This window comes from Apaloderma vittatum, unplaced genomic scaffold, assembly GCF_000703405.1.
Source record: "Apaloderma vittatum isolate BGI_N311 unplaced genomic scaffold, ASM70340v1 scaffold6346, whole genome shotgun sequence".
NCBI lineage: Eukaryota > Metazoa > Chordata > Aves > Trogoniformes > Trogonidae > Apaloderma > Apaloderma vittatum.
Window position 1 is genome coordinate 110 of NW_009721198.1, and position 16679 is coordinate 16788.

A 16679-nucleotide genomic window follows, 5' to 3' on the forward strand; every position below is an offset into this window, starting at 1 on the left:
AACTAAATGCAGCACTCTGGGCTCAGTCATCCAGAGAGTTTTTTACCCAGCAAAGGATGCACCCGTCCAAGCCATGGGCTGCCAGCTTTTCCAGGAGGATGCTGTGGGACACTGTGTCAAATGCTTTGCTGAAGTCATGGTAGACCACATCCACAGCCTTCCTCTCATCCACTAGGTGGGACACCCAGTCACTGAAGGAGATGAGACTGGTCAGGCAGGACCAAAGATTTTTCCTTTTCAAATTTTACATATGCCTTTAAAATGAGAAAATTTCTTTATTTTCAGCATGTTTAGTTTCATAATATATGTTTATTTTTGACAATGAAGCCATTCTTCTTTGAAAGTAGGACTTACATACACCATCTGTAGTTTCAGTGATTAGTGTAAAAAGTAGACCTTACCTCTTTAGTTATATATCCATCCTTATTTATATCATACAAATTGAAAGCCCAGTTCAGTTTCTCCTGTACTGTCCCTCGGAGTAAAATTGAGAGACCCATTACGAAATCCTGAACAGACAAAAGGTCTTGGTCAGTTTGGAATCCAACAGTTTTTCACAAACACTCAGAAATCCAGAATAATGCATTCATCAGAAGCACCGGAGTCTGGAAAGATGTGGGTTTATTTGCTTCACAATATGTGTTATAGATTGCTGTTTTTTAAAATAATTAACAATGTAGGTGCTGTTTGCTACACTCATATTAGAGAAGTAAATTGAGTAATTTTCTATAAAATAAGCCAGAATTTTCTGTTAGTGGATTTATCCTCTGAAATGCCTCACATAAGCAGATCTTGTTGAACCAGGGAAAAGCAGTCCCCACAGTTTAATGGTCCAGAAAAAGCTTAAGTGAGAGTTAGATTAATCTAAGCACAGGAGACCAATTTTGGGGGAACTATCTACCAAGCAACATTAAATTCTTGTTAAATCTCTACCTTGTTGGAAGTGGAATATGTGATTTCCAGACCTCTTAGATCAATCTGCTGCAGTCAACATCTGAAACTTCATGTGTGCTACAGCACACTTCAATACTGAAACCTTTTATGGAAATATGATAGGGAATTATATTTATTATGTGTCCATGTACCACCTTAATGATTTTGTGACACACCAATGGTCTATTGCTGCAGAGCTATTCCACAGAAATAAATCAGAAGACTTTTGAGATTATTTATAACTAGTATTTGGTTATAGACTTTTGTTTCATAATTAATACTCTTTTGACAACAAAAACCTCTTTTACATTTAGTGAGCATCTTCCAGATTGGAGAAAATACCGAGGGGAACTTGTCATCACCTGTCTTCTGTATTTCTCAGCATGTTAACTTCATTAAACAATGGGAATTTGTATTTTCTAAGAGTCTCCTCAACCTTTTTCTATTTCTAAAGCTTGTAAACTCATAAATCTTTGAAATTATCTCTATAACAGGTTGAGCAGAATATGTCAAGAACTTATTTTTAAATGTCCATTTCTATTTCACTGGCAAAGATATACAGGAAGTCTTAGAGTAACATTAAAGCAGAGACAATAAAAGCTGAAAAAATTCCTATCAGCACCCAAAAGTTTATGCATTTCCTTAAAACAGGAACAATGGAAAAGACTGCACCGAGGATAGACATAAATGACAAAGGTCTGATGTACCACACAGTCAGGTAAGTATACCCGATCCAGTGAAGCATACACAGATATCATGACCTCAGATGGTCTAGTAGGCACAGACAGCTCTTTTGACAGCTCCAGTCTTTTTAACAATTCAAGTGGCATGCTCTGGGTTTTCTTTGTCATAAGTTTCTGTCTCATGGGTATTTGTGCCCTTTGGGGTAGATGGATACATGACTCTTGAAAGAGTTTTGCTCAACTTGTCTTGTCTGCATCTCAGTGACTAACTGAGGGTCACAGGGTTAAATCTCCAAACAGCTTTTTAACAATGTACTATTAAGTATTAAAATGTTCAAGAAATTCAGAACAGATTTGATCACATTACAGCATTAGCAATTAACCTTTTTAATTCAGTAACATGTCTTCAAATCCTTTCTGCACTGTTTTACATTCTTGATATATCTTTTCCTGAAGACCTTTGTAAAGGTCTCCAATAACTTTATTCTCCTACAATATTGTATTTCAGAACTCTGAATTTATTTTTAATGTATGAACCAGCAACATTTTTTTGCATTTATTCTATATAAATCATATATATTTTCCTTTTCCTGACTATTTCTTTTTCTTCTTTCTGTGATGCACCATCCATACTTTAGTTGGCTTCCTAGCGTCATTTATTTCTCCATTTGCAAGGCTGTCCTTCTTTATTTGGTTTTAAAAGCCACACATAAAACCCCCTTGATTTATGCTGTTTTGCATGAGATTGAAAGTCCTTATAAAAGCTGAGACAACTCAAAAACCTTCAAGGTATGTGCTCCAATCTTTGGAAGAACATTGCATCAACATGTTTGGGAATCACATATGGTTCAGTTCAGGTACGTTGCCTTTGGATGAGTGTTGTGCAAGAGTCCATCTCAGGAACAACAGAAAGGATTTATCATAAGAGGAAGCTGTGATGAGTTGAATAAAGACCAGTTAGGAAGGGATATCTTTTCTACATACTCACTTTCAGACAATTGAAAAATATAGCACTAGACATCTGATTTCTGGGGAGAGAGGAATTCTGCTTTTAGAACCTATTTACTTTTGAAGTAAGATTTGCAGCACTGCTTGGACACTTACATCCCCTAAGAATGCCAACACTCTCCACTGAGAGGGACAGTCCAGCTTAGCTGAGCACCTAGTAAGCAACGGTACATCTTATCTAGAGTCCCAAAGAAGCCTAAAACTTTGGGGAGGTCTTCACAAATACATCTCTCCAGTCTGTGACAGCAAAGTTAGAAGGCCACAAGTTTGTGCCTTTACTCCTTTCCACAGATTTCTACTTCTAACGTGCCAGCTTCCTGCCGAGTGTGCTAATACCTGGAAGACCTCCATTAAATGGGAATCTCTCCTGTGCCTAACTTTGACTTTGCAAGAAAGGAGAACCTTTCACTGAAAGGTTGCAAATTGGAGCATCATCGCACCTGGACTGGAGCTTCTGTGTGCTCAGTATCACAGCCTGCTCACATTTTGGTTCTGCACTGCAGCTGCATAGAGCCTCTGGCTGCAATCCAGGATAAACTTGTATTTCTTTATTTTTTCCAGCAGTGATTAATTATCTCTTAGTAAGTTTGCTGATTACTTGATCCCTCAGTAAATCTTCAGGGAGAACTAGTTCATTAATAAATTAATTTACAAGTTAATAGTGTGGTGTCTCAAATGCATAGGAAAACTTGTAATTATTCCACCTGATCACAGGTTCTTTTTATGTCTTGTTCAAGGCCAGAAGAAGTAGGTAGGCACCTAAATCCATTTTGGGATTCAGCTCTTGGGATTTGGGGAAGGAATCAAGGGATGACTGTTAGTCATAGAGTTGATGGAGCCCTGGTGCACATAAAACAAAGATCACCCAGAAAGAACTGCTGCTAAGAGGTAGTATATTTCATTAAAGCTGGTATATTTTAATACCAACTGGTATTAATATGCTTATGAGATCCCCACTGTCCTGAGAAAATATATAAACAAGTTTTTTTGTGTTGAACACAGAGAAAGAATCTCACTTGAATACACTCATTAAACTGCTACCCCATATTACTGCCTCGGAGACAATGACTGTTTATCACTGTTATTATTAGCAAAATAGCAAAGTTGTGTTTGGTCTTAGGATTTGGATTTGGAACTGAGTTTAACATGCTTGTTAATTTATTAATTAATGAAAAATGCTAAGGTAACAATTGAGGAATAAAGCAATAAGAAAATCACAAACAAATCTGCTAATAATTATTAATCATCTTTTTGAGAAATAAATCCAAGGGGTTTTATGAGTAAAATTGACAAAAATCTCATCCCCATTCCATTTGGGTACAGCTTTGTACTTTAAGGCACTGAGAATCAGTTGAATTACTGAGTGACTCTCCACTCATCAAGTTCACATTTAGAACAGCTTTAATCTGCATCTACAACAAACTAAGGATACTGATTTGGATATTTGCATGTGGGTGCAACATGCTTTACCTTTGACTATATGTTTAAAGTTAATTAGCCTCAATTTTCCTGACTGTGCAAATAGTCTTGAGGCTCATATCTTAATTTCGGTTCAGTTACAACATTTATGCAGCAAGTGGAAACCTTGCTTTCTCATCTGCCTCTTATGGAAAGAAGAACTTCAGTTCACTGATATGCCAAAAGAGCCCTTTTATCCCAAAAGAGCTGGGTCATGAGGTTTTCTGAAGAGGTTTGTCCCTCACATTAAAGCAAAACTAGCTGGCCTAACAAATGAAACAAACTGGTCTCGAAGTTGATACAATGATAGAATAAGGAGAGACAGGTTCAAGCAGCTAGCTTCAAGAATTTGGTTTTTATGCAACATAAACTGCTCCAGTCAGAGAGCCTGACTTTTATCAGATTATAAGGATTTAGGGATGACAAAACTCTAGCAATCTCTCCAAGCAATTTCATCCAATGAAGCTGTGCATTTAAGCTGTGCTAAAGTCTAACAATTCGTTGTTGATGGTTGAAAATTTGAGGAAAAAATAACAAAAAGCTAGAACAAATTCTTTCTTTCTTCTTCCCCACAAGTCTAGCTACCACTGCTTCACTTTTCACTGAAAAAGAAGAGTGCAACACAAAAATATGTCATGCTTACCTACATTCTTTCAGTACAATTTCCAATTTTTATATCCTTTTTACAAAGAAGAGACCTGAAGAGTGTTTTTCATCATAGGTCGTTATATTAAATTGTATTTACACTTTGATATTGAAAATAGATTGGAATTAATAATTATTTATTCTCCAATTTTTTTAATCACTTTCTTTTTCTCTACCTTTTGTGATGTTTGGTTTTTGTTTGGGTTTTGATTTTGGTTTTGTTTTCTTAATGGAAATGAGAAAACTAGAGTATGGATTGGTATAGAAAAAATTATATGATTGCATTTTTTACATTTCACAATATGTACTTTGGCATTTTGCAACTACTTTCACATGAAAAGAAAAAGAAATCTAAACCTTTTTAACATAAGGGTGATGCTTTTAGAATGGCTGTCATACAGTTTGTAAGTATAATGCTGCTACATGGAAAAAGGATACAGAAACAAGAGTCCTTGGACAGCAATAGAGTTATGCGGGATTCCAAATAATATCAAAGCCTGAATTGCTCTGTCTGTGTCAATACTGAACAAAAGTTAGCTAGAAATGTCTATTTTGGCGAAGAAAAAACAGTGTTTCTTTTGTTTTCCTGATTTATTCCAAAACCTTTTTTTGTTGTTTTTTGGGGGTTTGTACACAGACCTGCACTTAGAGATACTCAAATCCCTTAAAATACACTTCATACTTACTGCATTTCTTAAGGCTTTCCTTCTGAGATAAAAATGTCAACAAATTGTCCAGGAAAGCTACAAAAGCTTCTTTTGTTCTCATTATTCTTAGTGATAACAACAGAAACACTTTTCAAATGCTGATGCTAAAAGTGCTTTCTCTCATCGCCTCTGCTGTTGCTGATTTGACCAGAAGGATTTCTTGCCAAATTAGCCTACTTACAGAAGATGCAAATAAAACCTCCATTCCTGCTTCTAGTTTCACATGGAGCCCATCGATATCAGATGCCCAGAAAAAGGTAGATAGGATTCATGTTTGGTTTGGTTTTTTTTGTTTTTTCTTTTGTTTTTATTAAATGCCAATATTTCACAAAATGATCATGTTATAGTCCCAGTTGAAGTATAGATTTCTGATCACAGTGCAGTGCATCTGCTTGGTGAGGCTTCTCCTTCCATACTACATCAATAATAAAGCAATGAAAATGCTTTCAAAAAATTTTCTGTCAGACCTCACAACATCATTCACTCAAGTAAATCATAAAACCAAGTGTAAAACATAAAAACCCCAAAAAACATAAAAACAAGTGGGTATGTATTTACCACAAACCAATCTCAAGTTGCAAGGATATCATTCATCCATTATAAACAAAACAAAGCAAAGCACAACAAAGCAAACATATGCTTTTGCAAATTAAATGAGATTTAATTATTTTATTTCTATAACTTAAAATAACGTCTCTTCCATAGCATTTTGTACACACCCTGATTTAATCTATTGTAGCAAGTTGCCCGTTTTAGTATATTATTGCATTGACAACACCAACCTTTGCAGATGACAACATCACCTTAGAAAGGAAAAGCAGAATTTTGAAAACATATTTTTCAGTTAAATAGAGGAAGAATGGATTTCAAACTCTTGTGCTTTTCAATACATTTGCTTTAAAGCCTTTTTTTGTAGAGCCTTTTCCTGGAAACTAATAGAGTGTGTGGGCAATCCTGTTTTCGCTGAGTCATCCCCATAACATTAGTTGCAGTTCAGAGTCCTCACCTTGCAGAGGCAGGGAGGAAAATAAGATTTTATGTAACTTGCCTATAAATTGGGTTACCCCTTAAATGAACAAATTTATGAAAATATTACGTAGCAGCACAGCCTGAGTTACCATTTTGGGATATACAATTGTAAACTAATGATAATGACTTTTGTTAATACTTTGGAAAAACTTGAAAATTGAGTCACATAAGCTAATTTTTTCATAATGTGACCCATCTAATAAAAGCTACTAAAATGGACTCAATTACAAGGAAGGGCAAAATATTCCATTTCAGAGAAAGAAATAATAGTATCACTTACCTCAAAACTTACAGATCCATTGTGATCAGTGTCAAATGCATTAAACAGAAAATGTGCATAAGTTGTAGAATCTACAATTTAAAATAGTAAAAATAATTCATAGTTAGCACATCTTACTTCATTTAATTTCATTCCATGAAAGAATTTGATATCAAAATTTAATAGCAAGACTAAATTTTCAACTCAGTTTAAACTTCTTTATTGGCAGGGGATGAGGTATAAATTATATGTGCAAGTATGTAGGTAGCTACACTGTTAGGAACAGAAATTCTAAAATTTTATTCTGCAATATCTTTCTGCATTCCCATTTCTACTAATCACCGATATCTGAATGACTAGAAAAGAAGCATTGTTATTGTACTCTGAAACAACCTGTCTGTGTTAATGGCATCGCGGCATTACCAGTCAAATGACCTTGACAGGGGATCTATCTCATATGTTAAAAAAGAAAAACGGCTTCATTTGTCCACTTTAAATGAAGGAAGCAGACACTACCATCTGTGCACCTGGCATATTGTTTTTGCTCTGAAGACAGGCCTGTTGCTCAGGTTAAAGCTGAGCATGTCAGAAAGCTGCTGCTGCTGCCACTGCACTCAGGTCACATGCTGATAAAATAATTAAATAAAAGCCTGTCCAGGAAAGAAGGTTCTTAGTGTTGGTTTGCTGCTTCATTCCCATGACCATGGTATGAGGGCTAGGTGCTTAAACATCTTGGAAAAACTGGCTGTGACAGCTGAAGTGGTCAGGAAGACTCTGAAAGTTGACCTTAAACAAGTGATCTCTTCACTTATTAAACTCTTGAAAAATACTGACTAGTGCAAATCAACTCATTTTAGAAGCACGAGACAGCATGAATTTGTTAGGCCTCTAAGTTTTTATAAAGAGCTGCCCTTCCATTTCAGCTGAATGTCTTCTGAGAGGCACAACTGGCTCCAGGAGTAACTTACTGCAAGGAGAGAACTTCTCCAGAGACTGCCCTGTTGGTGTGAGGTCCAAGCTGCTGCCGTTACGGGAAGTCAGCTTTCCTCAGTGTCTTTTCCCTCCCTCAAAACGATGCAAATGAATGCAGACTGAGGTTTTATTTACTTTCAACATTCATTGATTTTCTTCTTCATGTATTTACATTAATTTTAGGTTAATTAACATTAACCTCACAAACTTTTCATAAAGTGAGAAGTTCTATGAAAACTGTCTCCCCCTTGCAGGTCAAAACTCTCCCTGTCATGGAAAAGCCTCACCAGTGCTGAGATGCCTTTTCCTATTTCCTGGCACAAAACAATTTTACCTTTCACTGAAAACTTTTATTTGTCACAGCCCAAAATATCATTTTGGATTAAACTGAGTGATGGTCTTGTGTCACTTATCTGAAATGCCATCCTGACCCCAAGGAACTAACTATATCAAAACTCAAAACTTTACACTTCAGCGATTCAGACCTGATTTTAGTAAGTAAAGTCTCTGGTCGTCTGTGTTCATTTCATATGATGTGAAATAAATCTAACAAGAAGCTCTGCAACCTTTAAATCCTGTGTCTGTTAATGCATTTTCAGAGAATTAAAAAAACTCAAACAACCAATACTATTGAGATATTCATTCGTTCACTGATGTATCTAAACATCAGTATAATTGCTTAAGTATAGCTTAGCAGATAAATTCCCACTTCAACTGAAAAATGGGAATTTGTCAATTTATATTTAGGATTTCAAGAATCATTTTTTTCTATAATCTACTGAGACTTCTGTTGTGCAACAGAATATCCTATGCAAACCAGCCCCAGAGAAAAAACCTATTATAGAGATATAATTGCTGTAAACTCAATTTTAAATATGTTCCCATTCTCTTGGCATTGATTTCTTAAAACCAAGTCAAATATTTCTAATTATTTTCTGTAGATTTACAGAAAACACAACAGTTTTTGTTTATTGCCCACAGATCATACAATATACTACTGTTTTTGTATGATGGTATATGAAAAAAATATCTCCAGTTAAAAAATCTTTCTAGTAACACTTTCTGAAAAAAATAATTAGAGCTACCTAATGTGATTCCCCACTGCCCCCTCTCTCCCCTAAATCTTGAATATTAATCATGATAGGCAAAAGAATAACTTTTTGAAATAAAATTTGCTTTCTTTTCAAAGATCTGGTATCATAGCTAGTATGGTTGAAAGGCTGAGACAGGAACAGATACTAAATCCTAATCCCTTTGGAATGCACCATTAATGCATTTTAAACATGAGAGACAAAAAAAATGACAGTCATTATACATCAAACCACGAACATAACCTGTTCTGTTCATAATCGAGGAGGTGTATAATATTTAGGCAGTGTGTGGATTCTTATCTACAACTTTCCTGACTGAAGAAGAAATCCCAAATTACATTTCAGGTGAACACAGGGGACCTATTCATTCAACTCTACAGCTATGGTTTTCAAAAAGAAGCTACTGGAGTGCCTTTCTGTCATGGCAAGATTTTTACAAAGCTACTTCTCCCTGTTAAATTGTATTGCTTTTACTGCAATCCAGTGTCATGTCCTTTGTTACTCCTGTGCCCTCCCTTGTCCTCTTTCTACTCCTCCTGCACCTTGTCCTGGATAGTCTTGAAAGTCACTTGAGGAAGTGAATTGTTGGATAACATGGGAAAGTGACTTTTTTTGGTGATGGCTTGGTCATCCTAAAGCTTAAAATCTTACACAACATCATTCTGTTTCTTAGATATGAATTGTTATAATGACAGACCACGTTGTATCTGTTTTTTCATTGCGTAGACAATTGGGGCATAGATCTGCATGTATGACACACATTTTAATTTGGGCACAGCTTTCAATTTTTTTCCTTTTCTTTAATGTTCAGACATGCATAAAACCAATATTTTGAGTGCAACTGAAATTTGAAGGCCTCAGCCACACACAACAATTTGGCAATGGGTTCAAAGATGTAAGTATCCAGTCTGGTTGCTTAAACAGACACTTTGATATGATGATCTCTCTCACCCTGTTGTTAGCATGCAGGGATATGCAAATACAGACTATTAATTAGGCTTTGAAGATACCTGGGCTAATGCGAGGAACAAAGAATAGCCTTTGGCTCCTATACCTCTCAGAAAATGCTAAAAGTCAGCACAGACACCTACAAAACAGCACAAAACCTACACAAAACAGTTCAAGTCTCAGTGAGCCCACAGACATTAAAAGATCACTGATGTGTTACTCTTCCAAGGAGATTCAGCTTTCCTGCTATTTCCACTGAATATTTCCTAAAATTGTGAGGAAAACTACCTAAGGCTTTCACATTTGTCTGTGCTGTCTTTATGAGCTGCTGTGGCTGAGCGCTGTTGCGTAGATGCCATGGAGGCTGGGGAGGGGTAGTGGGTAGCTTCTGCTGGTCACTTCTTGGTGCTCTTTGCTGAGGTCTCTGACATAGCTTTACCAAGAAAGCTAATAATGCTGTTACGAGTACACAACATCTGTTACCGATGAATGAATTATCTGGATTGGATACTTCTCTATCCTGCTAAAAATCTAACTTTTCACTGTATTTAAATGAATCAAGAAAAAAAATTATTTTTTTTTTTCAGAGAAGTTTAGCTCCCTTCTTGCAGAAAGAGTACTGGCACTGTTGAAGTCACAGCAAAGAGTGTACCTGTGGCAGTATTGCCATTGCTACCAAGTTTTCTAGAGAGCTTGCCTCAGGCTGGAGGCTTGTCAGCTGGCAGCTTTGTTTCCACTGGTTTAGCTGGGGCAGCAGCCTCTCCGACTGAGCAGGTTTCTAAGGCCCATGAGTTTTACTTTTGTAGTGCAACTGTAGCTTTACACAAGTAGCAGAAATAGGCAGTTATTTTATGTAGAAGTAGGTATTTATGATTCTAACATAATGATGCTGTGGAAAGAAGAACTTTTTGCCTTGTGCAGTGGAGAGACGGGATGCGGCACGGAGGCGAGCAGCTGTGGGATGAGAGGGGACAGGGCACAGGCTGGCACTGGAGACCTCACAGCTATGAACAACTCACCTGCGGTCAGTTAAAGAAATGCAGGTGTGGAGCTGCACAAAACTAGTTTTAGGGGTAGCAAAGAGAACAAAACCCAAAAGTATCTAATATGTAGAAGTCACCACCTGTAATAGATTCGTGTTCAATGTCGAGCTGGAAACCAATGGAGAAAAAGAAAGATGTAAAAATGCCCTAGCAAATCTGTAGCTATGACCCCAGGTGAATCCTAGAGTGAGAAAGAAGATGGCATCGACATGAGCATCCTATTCCTCCCAAGGAAGGGCTCCAGATGCCTGCAGTCCACTGCAGTTCCCACCTCCTCCCCTAAATGATGCCACTGCCCTAAAGGCCCAGAGGAGCAGCAGAAGAGTGAGCACTAGCACCAGGAAAAGGGGTAGAAACTCAGAATTGATTACATGTCAACTTTAACTATATTAATATTCTTTCCTTTCTATAACAATTAGGTCTGGCTAATAAAGATTAGGCTTTTAAAATTACATTTATCCTCATAATACATTTTAGCTTTACTTTTAGAAAAGGTGTGCTTTCTCTTTGCCCATAAACAGTTTTGAATGTAACAATAGGAAATATCATATTTTTTTTTTATTATTATAAGTGTAGTAAAGGTGCAGTAAATCACATGCAGAAAATTACTTTCACTAGCCAGAGTATTTTAAAAATATCTGAAACTGTAATTGTTAGCCTGGTTTAAAAGCTTAGAGATAGACATAATCAGTAGGCAGGTCAACTCTCTTAGCCTTTTGTTCTTCCCTATTGAGTGTGCCTATTTGTTAAGGATTTTGAGTGATGAATGCTGCTCTTTACCTTCTAGATCTTTATTCAAAATAAAGCTAATTAAGAGACATTTTGTTCCTACCAATAATACAAGTGAAAAGAAAGAGCAAGGAACAGTCCTGGGGAAACGTGCAAATCTCAAGAGCTGTGGGAGAAGATGAAGAGGCAGGATTGAAGAGCTGTAGGGAGAGGACTAAATGGTAAAAGCAAGAGGAAGAAAAGAGAGAACAATTCAAATTAAAAGAAAATCCAAGGTTCAAGGCAAAAAACTGTTACATATTTTTATGCTACATTCATTGCACTAAAAGATAATGAAGTTAAAGAAATTAATGAAACCGTTGGAAACTAATTAATTTAAATTGAGGTTAGTAAAAAAGCCCTCATCTAAGTAGAGAAACTCCATAGAAGTCAAGGGAGTTCTGCAATCAATATTAGGGGGTACCTATAGTGCCTCCCACAGTTTTCATTCCTACTGTGAAAGGTTTTGTGGAATAAAAGAGAATGGGGAAGACTGTGGAAAGTTTAAAAAGAAATAACCTACTCAGAGAACAATGGTTTTCAGAGGTACCCTAGCACAGGTACTAACTTCATAAAAGACTGACTTCTCATAGGTATCATCGCATTTCATTCAGAAGGAGATACTGTAAACTGTGTCCAGCCATCAGGGAAGTACCCCGTGAGTTCTGCCAGAGCCTACGACATCGATCTTGTTAATATAGACAAAAGGTTCTTTGATCTGACTTAGGAACCAACAAACAAAACTCTCTGTTCACTGCAGTACTAATTACATCAGTCAAGTACTTACCTCCCTGTGGAAAGAATTGAGAGTAAATCTCTTTGAAGGTTTCTTCATTGACAACACCACTGGGACATTCCTGAAAAAAGTGAAAGAAAAAAAATTAATATCATCCAACCTGGTCCAGTCCAACCATGTGTTCATGAGATGGTGCAGAACATATATGGGACTCTGAGGAATTAACACGTCTGATTTTGCACTTTCAACTAAATATCAATGTGTTAAATGTTTATCACTTTGACATATCTTCCTGAAGAGTTCCCATGGGATAAAAATTTCTTCTGTGCCATATATCTCAACTTCGGTCTTGTGACCTGAATGACAGATGTGAGCAGCAGTCACTAAGCTGCGGTGTGTGGAGCTACCGCTGTCGCTGAGGGTCAAGGGTGGTCACAGTATTTGCCTGGTATGGAAACCAAGCAGGACTTACAATCATGTTCTACTGGAAGTCATAGTTAATGAAGTCAAAGGACCCTGCCACAGATCTTATTCAGACCTTGCAGATCCTTCTCCTTCTTTATATCTTTTTCATATGTAAGAAAGGAGAAGCAGAAAGTGTCAGAGTGGATTACAAAGAAAATTAAAGGAATTGAAGGAGAAGAAAAAAGATTAGAAGAATGTATTTACAAAAATGACATGTAAAACAGTAGGAAAAGCAGAAGGAATACTGTAGTGTTTACTAAGCTGCACGTAAACATCAAAGATCAGACAGCCAACTTCTAGTCCTGAATTTGCCAGACTGAAGAGATGACTTGGGGCAATCCACTTAATTCCTTTCTGCCTTAAATCCTTCTTTAACAGAGAGGGTGAAAAAAGCCTGGCAAGCTCTTTAAAAGGAAAGCAGTCTAGAAACAAAAGGTAAGTAAGAGGAGATAAATTAAATGTTAAGATTCATACATTTAATTTTGCCTATTGCTGTGCTATTTGGGCTGATGCCTCAAACACATGTGCTCCTAGTCCTAACCGGGGGAAACAGAATAGCTGTAAATGAAGATAAAGAACAGTATAACATCTTCTACTAGTGTAATATTCCTATTAGATCAAATAAGGAACACTGAGATATTCATAGTTTTGACAGCTTCTGCTAAGAAATAAATAGTGTAATCTTGCTAATTGGGAGATGAATGCACCACCTAAAAAACATACCAGATCTGAGGATCTAAGTTTGATTGATGTAGCTTATCCTCTGCCAAAACTAGCTCTTCACCATAACTAAGCATATGCAAACACACGGTAAGAAACAATTCTGTTTGATCACAGCAGACAGACAAACAGCAGTCACGGAGACAGAAGTACCAAATTATTTGTTCCTGGTCACAGAGGCTCCACCAATGGAGGCAGAGTCAGAGACAGATCTCTGTAAGACCAGATATATACTGACTGCTGGGCCACCCTGCCTTCAACCCAAAGCCTCAGGGGAATGGGAAGAGCAGTGAGACAAATCTAGCACCTCCGCTCTTCGTCAAGTAAGGAGAAATCTGTTAATTGAGGCGGCATCTCCCTGCCTGTCATGTATTTGATTGTGAGGGCATTCTAATACATGTCTCTCTGCTTCACCAGTTTCCCCAAAAGACTTTAGTCAGATGATCTAGTGTCTCTGTGGTCCCTAGCAGGTTTACTATGCTGCCTGTCTTTTCAGGTGAAGCCTTATGGACTTGTATACTTGCACGAAAAACAGTGTTTTTACTTGTATTTGAAGCACAAACACCAGTGAAGCATTCACATACTCACTGATGTAACATTACAGTTATTCAATGCAGAAAATGTAACATTTCTATGTGCCTCTTCCAAGCATCCATGGGTGTATATATACTCTACATCATTCCCAGATCTGCCCTAGGAATACAGCCCTCTCCCTGAGATGGGTGGCAGTGTGAAAGGACAATGCAGTATTTTAGAATTTAGAAGCAGCAGCCATGGCTTCTTTCTGTCCTGCATGTAATTTCTTTTCAGACAAAAAGCTAGGCACATTTTGAGTGAACTAAAGGGAAATGCTATATATTTGAATTTCTACAGCTCAGGTGGTGCAGGGTTTTTTAATATTTTTTTTCTGAGAAGCTTAATGACAAAATGCATAATGAATGACAAAATGTGTATTTAAGTTCATCTAACCCTATGGCTTATTAACATGTAAAGTGATTTTTCTACCTTTTCCTTGGATAAGAAAGACATTCAAAATATGCTCATTTTGCAAAAAGTGCTCTCCCCTTTTTTACGAAAAATGCCAGCAATTCCAACTGTGTCAGTCCTTAGTCTGAAGCCCTGAAGACTCCCATTTCCTGACTGCATTTAGATGTTGTGATCTTAGAGGAGAATTACAGGTACTCTGGAGAAAATTTGACTGATTTATTCTTTGCTAGTTCAAAATAAGTTAGCAGCCTGTATTTAGAGAAATACATGACCTTCATACCCGATTTAAAGGTAGTACATTTTTTTCTGTCACTTAATGAACTCTAGTTTCACCATCCTGTTTGAAAGAAGCCTTGCTTGAAATGGCAACGTACTTTCACAGGATTATATATTAGTAGAGTCAGGAATGATCTCTTGAATTTATCTACGTTGACCCTCTGTATTTTCCCCTGCTCTTCACCATAGCATTGCCAGCAACACCTTACCTTTTCCACCCTTGGAGGTAGTAATAGTATGTTAAGGACATTCATAAAACATCTGTGACACTGGCCAATTACTCTTACCAGAATTACCAGTTCAAACTTTTCTTTCTTTAGCTTGGGTCTTTCCTCTGAGACTCTACAAGACAGAGAACACTTCTGTTCTTAAATAACTTTAGTATAAATCTATATGTAGTGAACATCATTTACCTCCAAGACTGCTCTTTTCTTGACTCATAAATCTGTCTTTATTGTGTATATCAGGAGATTTCTCTAGTTCAGTGAAAGAGATTTAATATTGGAATTGTTAAGTGTGCCCCATGGCTTTATGTCAAGTTATTGCTGACTTCTTCCATTGTAGCAACTATAATTAAAAAAATCCTTCTAACCTTTCATTAAACTCTTATAAAAGAGAGGAAAATTATTAAATAGTTTTAAAGAAAAATGTGAGGCCTATTTAAACCATTTCCTATATTCTTTTTTCCTCCAGCTGTATATAATTTATTTTGTTACAGAAAATTTCTTTTTGACAGTCTTTTAAAATTGCATTAATGATGTATTATATTTTCCTTCTGGAGAATAAAAAGGAGGAAAAGTTCATCTGGAACTGTATTTCCTGAGTCCAGTGCTTCCTCCTATAAAGAGAAAATAATATAAACTGACAGAAAGAAGAGACAGAGAATAATATATATGATTCTGCTTTTTGATGATCTCTCTTGCTTGCAATTTTACTGCTGGGAAATTATACCTCCAGCACATGGGCTTATGAAAGACTCCAAAACTTGTAAATTATTTACAAGTTTCATGCTAAGCTGTCTTCTCTTCAGTATTTCTAAGAACTGATGGATTCTTCTTTACTACCTAACCAATACCCTTTTTAGACAAGAGGCAAACCCCAAAAGACACAGAAAAGGAGAAATAGTGAAATGTAGGAAAGAGAATGAAGGAGAAACAAACTCAAAGCTTACACTTTTGTCTGCATAACAAACAATTTTATATGATGGATAAAGCCATATTAAAAGCTTTGGCAATTTTAAATGTATTTTAATTATAGGCTTTTTCGTGACAGGTACTCTATCCCATTCTTTATCCACTGTCAGGTTTTGTTCTGCTTCATTTTAGACATATGTTCCTGTCCACTGACTTAATTATCTGATAATATTGTCTCTTTTTTCATGTACTTCTATTCTGACCCAAAATTTACATTTTCCATAAACACAAAACTTAATGGAAGAACATGTACATAATTTTGGAATAACATGCATATACTTCAAAATTAATTCTACTCAAAATCCCACAACCTAAATCCCCAGTGGCTCTTCATAGCACCCAGTTCTTAATTTTTCATTTGAGTCTAAAAGGATCAAAACAACATGAGAATATAACAAATGGTCCAGATTTAATAACAGAATCTAGGTCAATTTAATAACAAAATCTGGGCCAACAGACACCTCACAAATCTCAACAAGAATTGCAATATTCTGTTTCTGGGAAGAAGTCATCCCTTGCCCCAATATCAGCTGGGAAGTCCCTGGCCGAAGGGCAGCACTTCCAAAAAGGATGTTGGGTTACTGTGGATGTCCACAAGTACGAACAGGAGCCCACAAAGAATTCTTACGGCAAATAAAGACAAACCACCTCCTGGGCCAACACCAGCAGGCTGAGGGAGTTATCCTCTCTCTCTCTCTCTTCTCAAAACAGTCTTGGGGCTCTCCCCAGGATGTGGAGGAACTGAAGAGGGTTCAGCA

General features: G+C 36.8%; 1 protein-coding gene across 1 annotated transcript in view; it reads right to left on the bottom strand.

The window, feature by feature from the left end:
- Window positions 1-354: 354 nt before the first annotated feature.
- LOC104275357 (Kv channel-interacting protein 4-like) overlaps window positions 355-16679 on the bottom strand; it is a 97927-nt gene continuing 81602 nt past the window's right edge. The window contains exons 4-6 of the mRNA XM_009871285.1: window positions 12332-12401; window positions 6744-6814; window positions 355-509 (exon numbers count right to left, since the gene is read on the bottom strand). Coding sequence (XP_009869587.1) covers window positions 372-509; window positions 6744-6814; window positions 12332-12401 — 279 coding nt within the window. The 3' untranslated portion in view covers window positions 355-371. The remainder of the gene's footprint in view (window positions 510-6743; window positions 6815-12331; window positions 12402-16679) is intronic.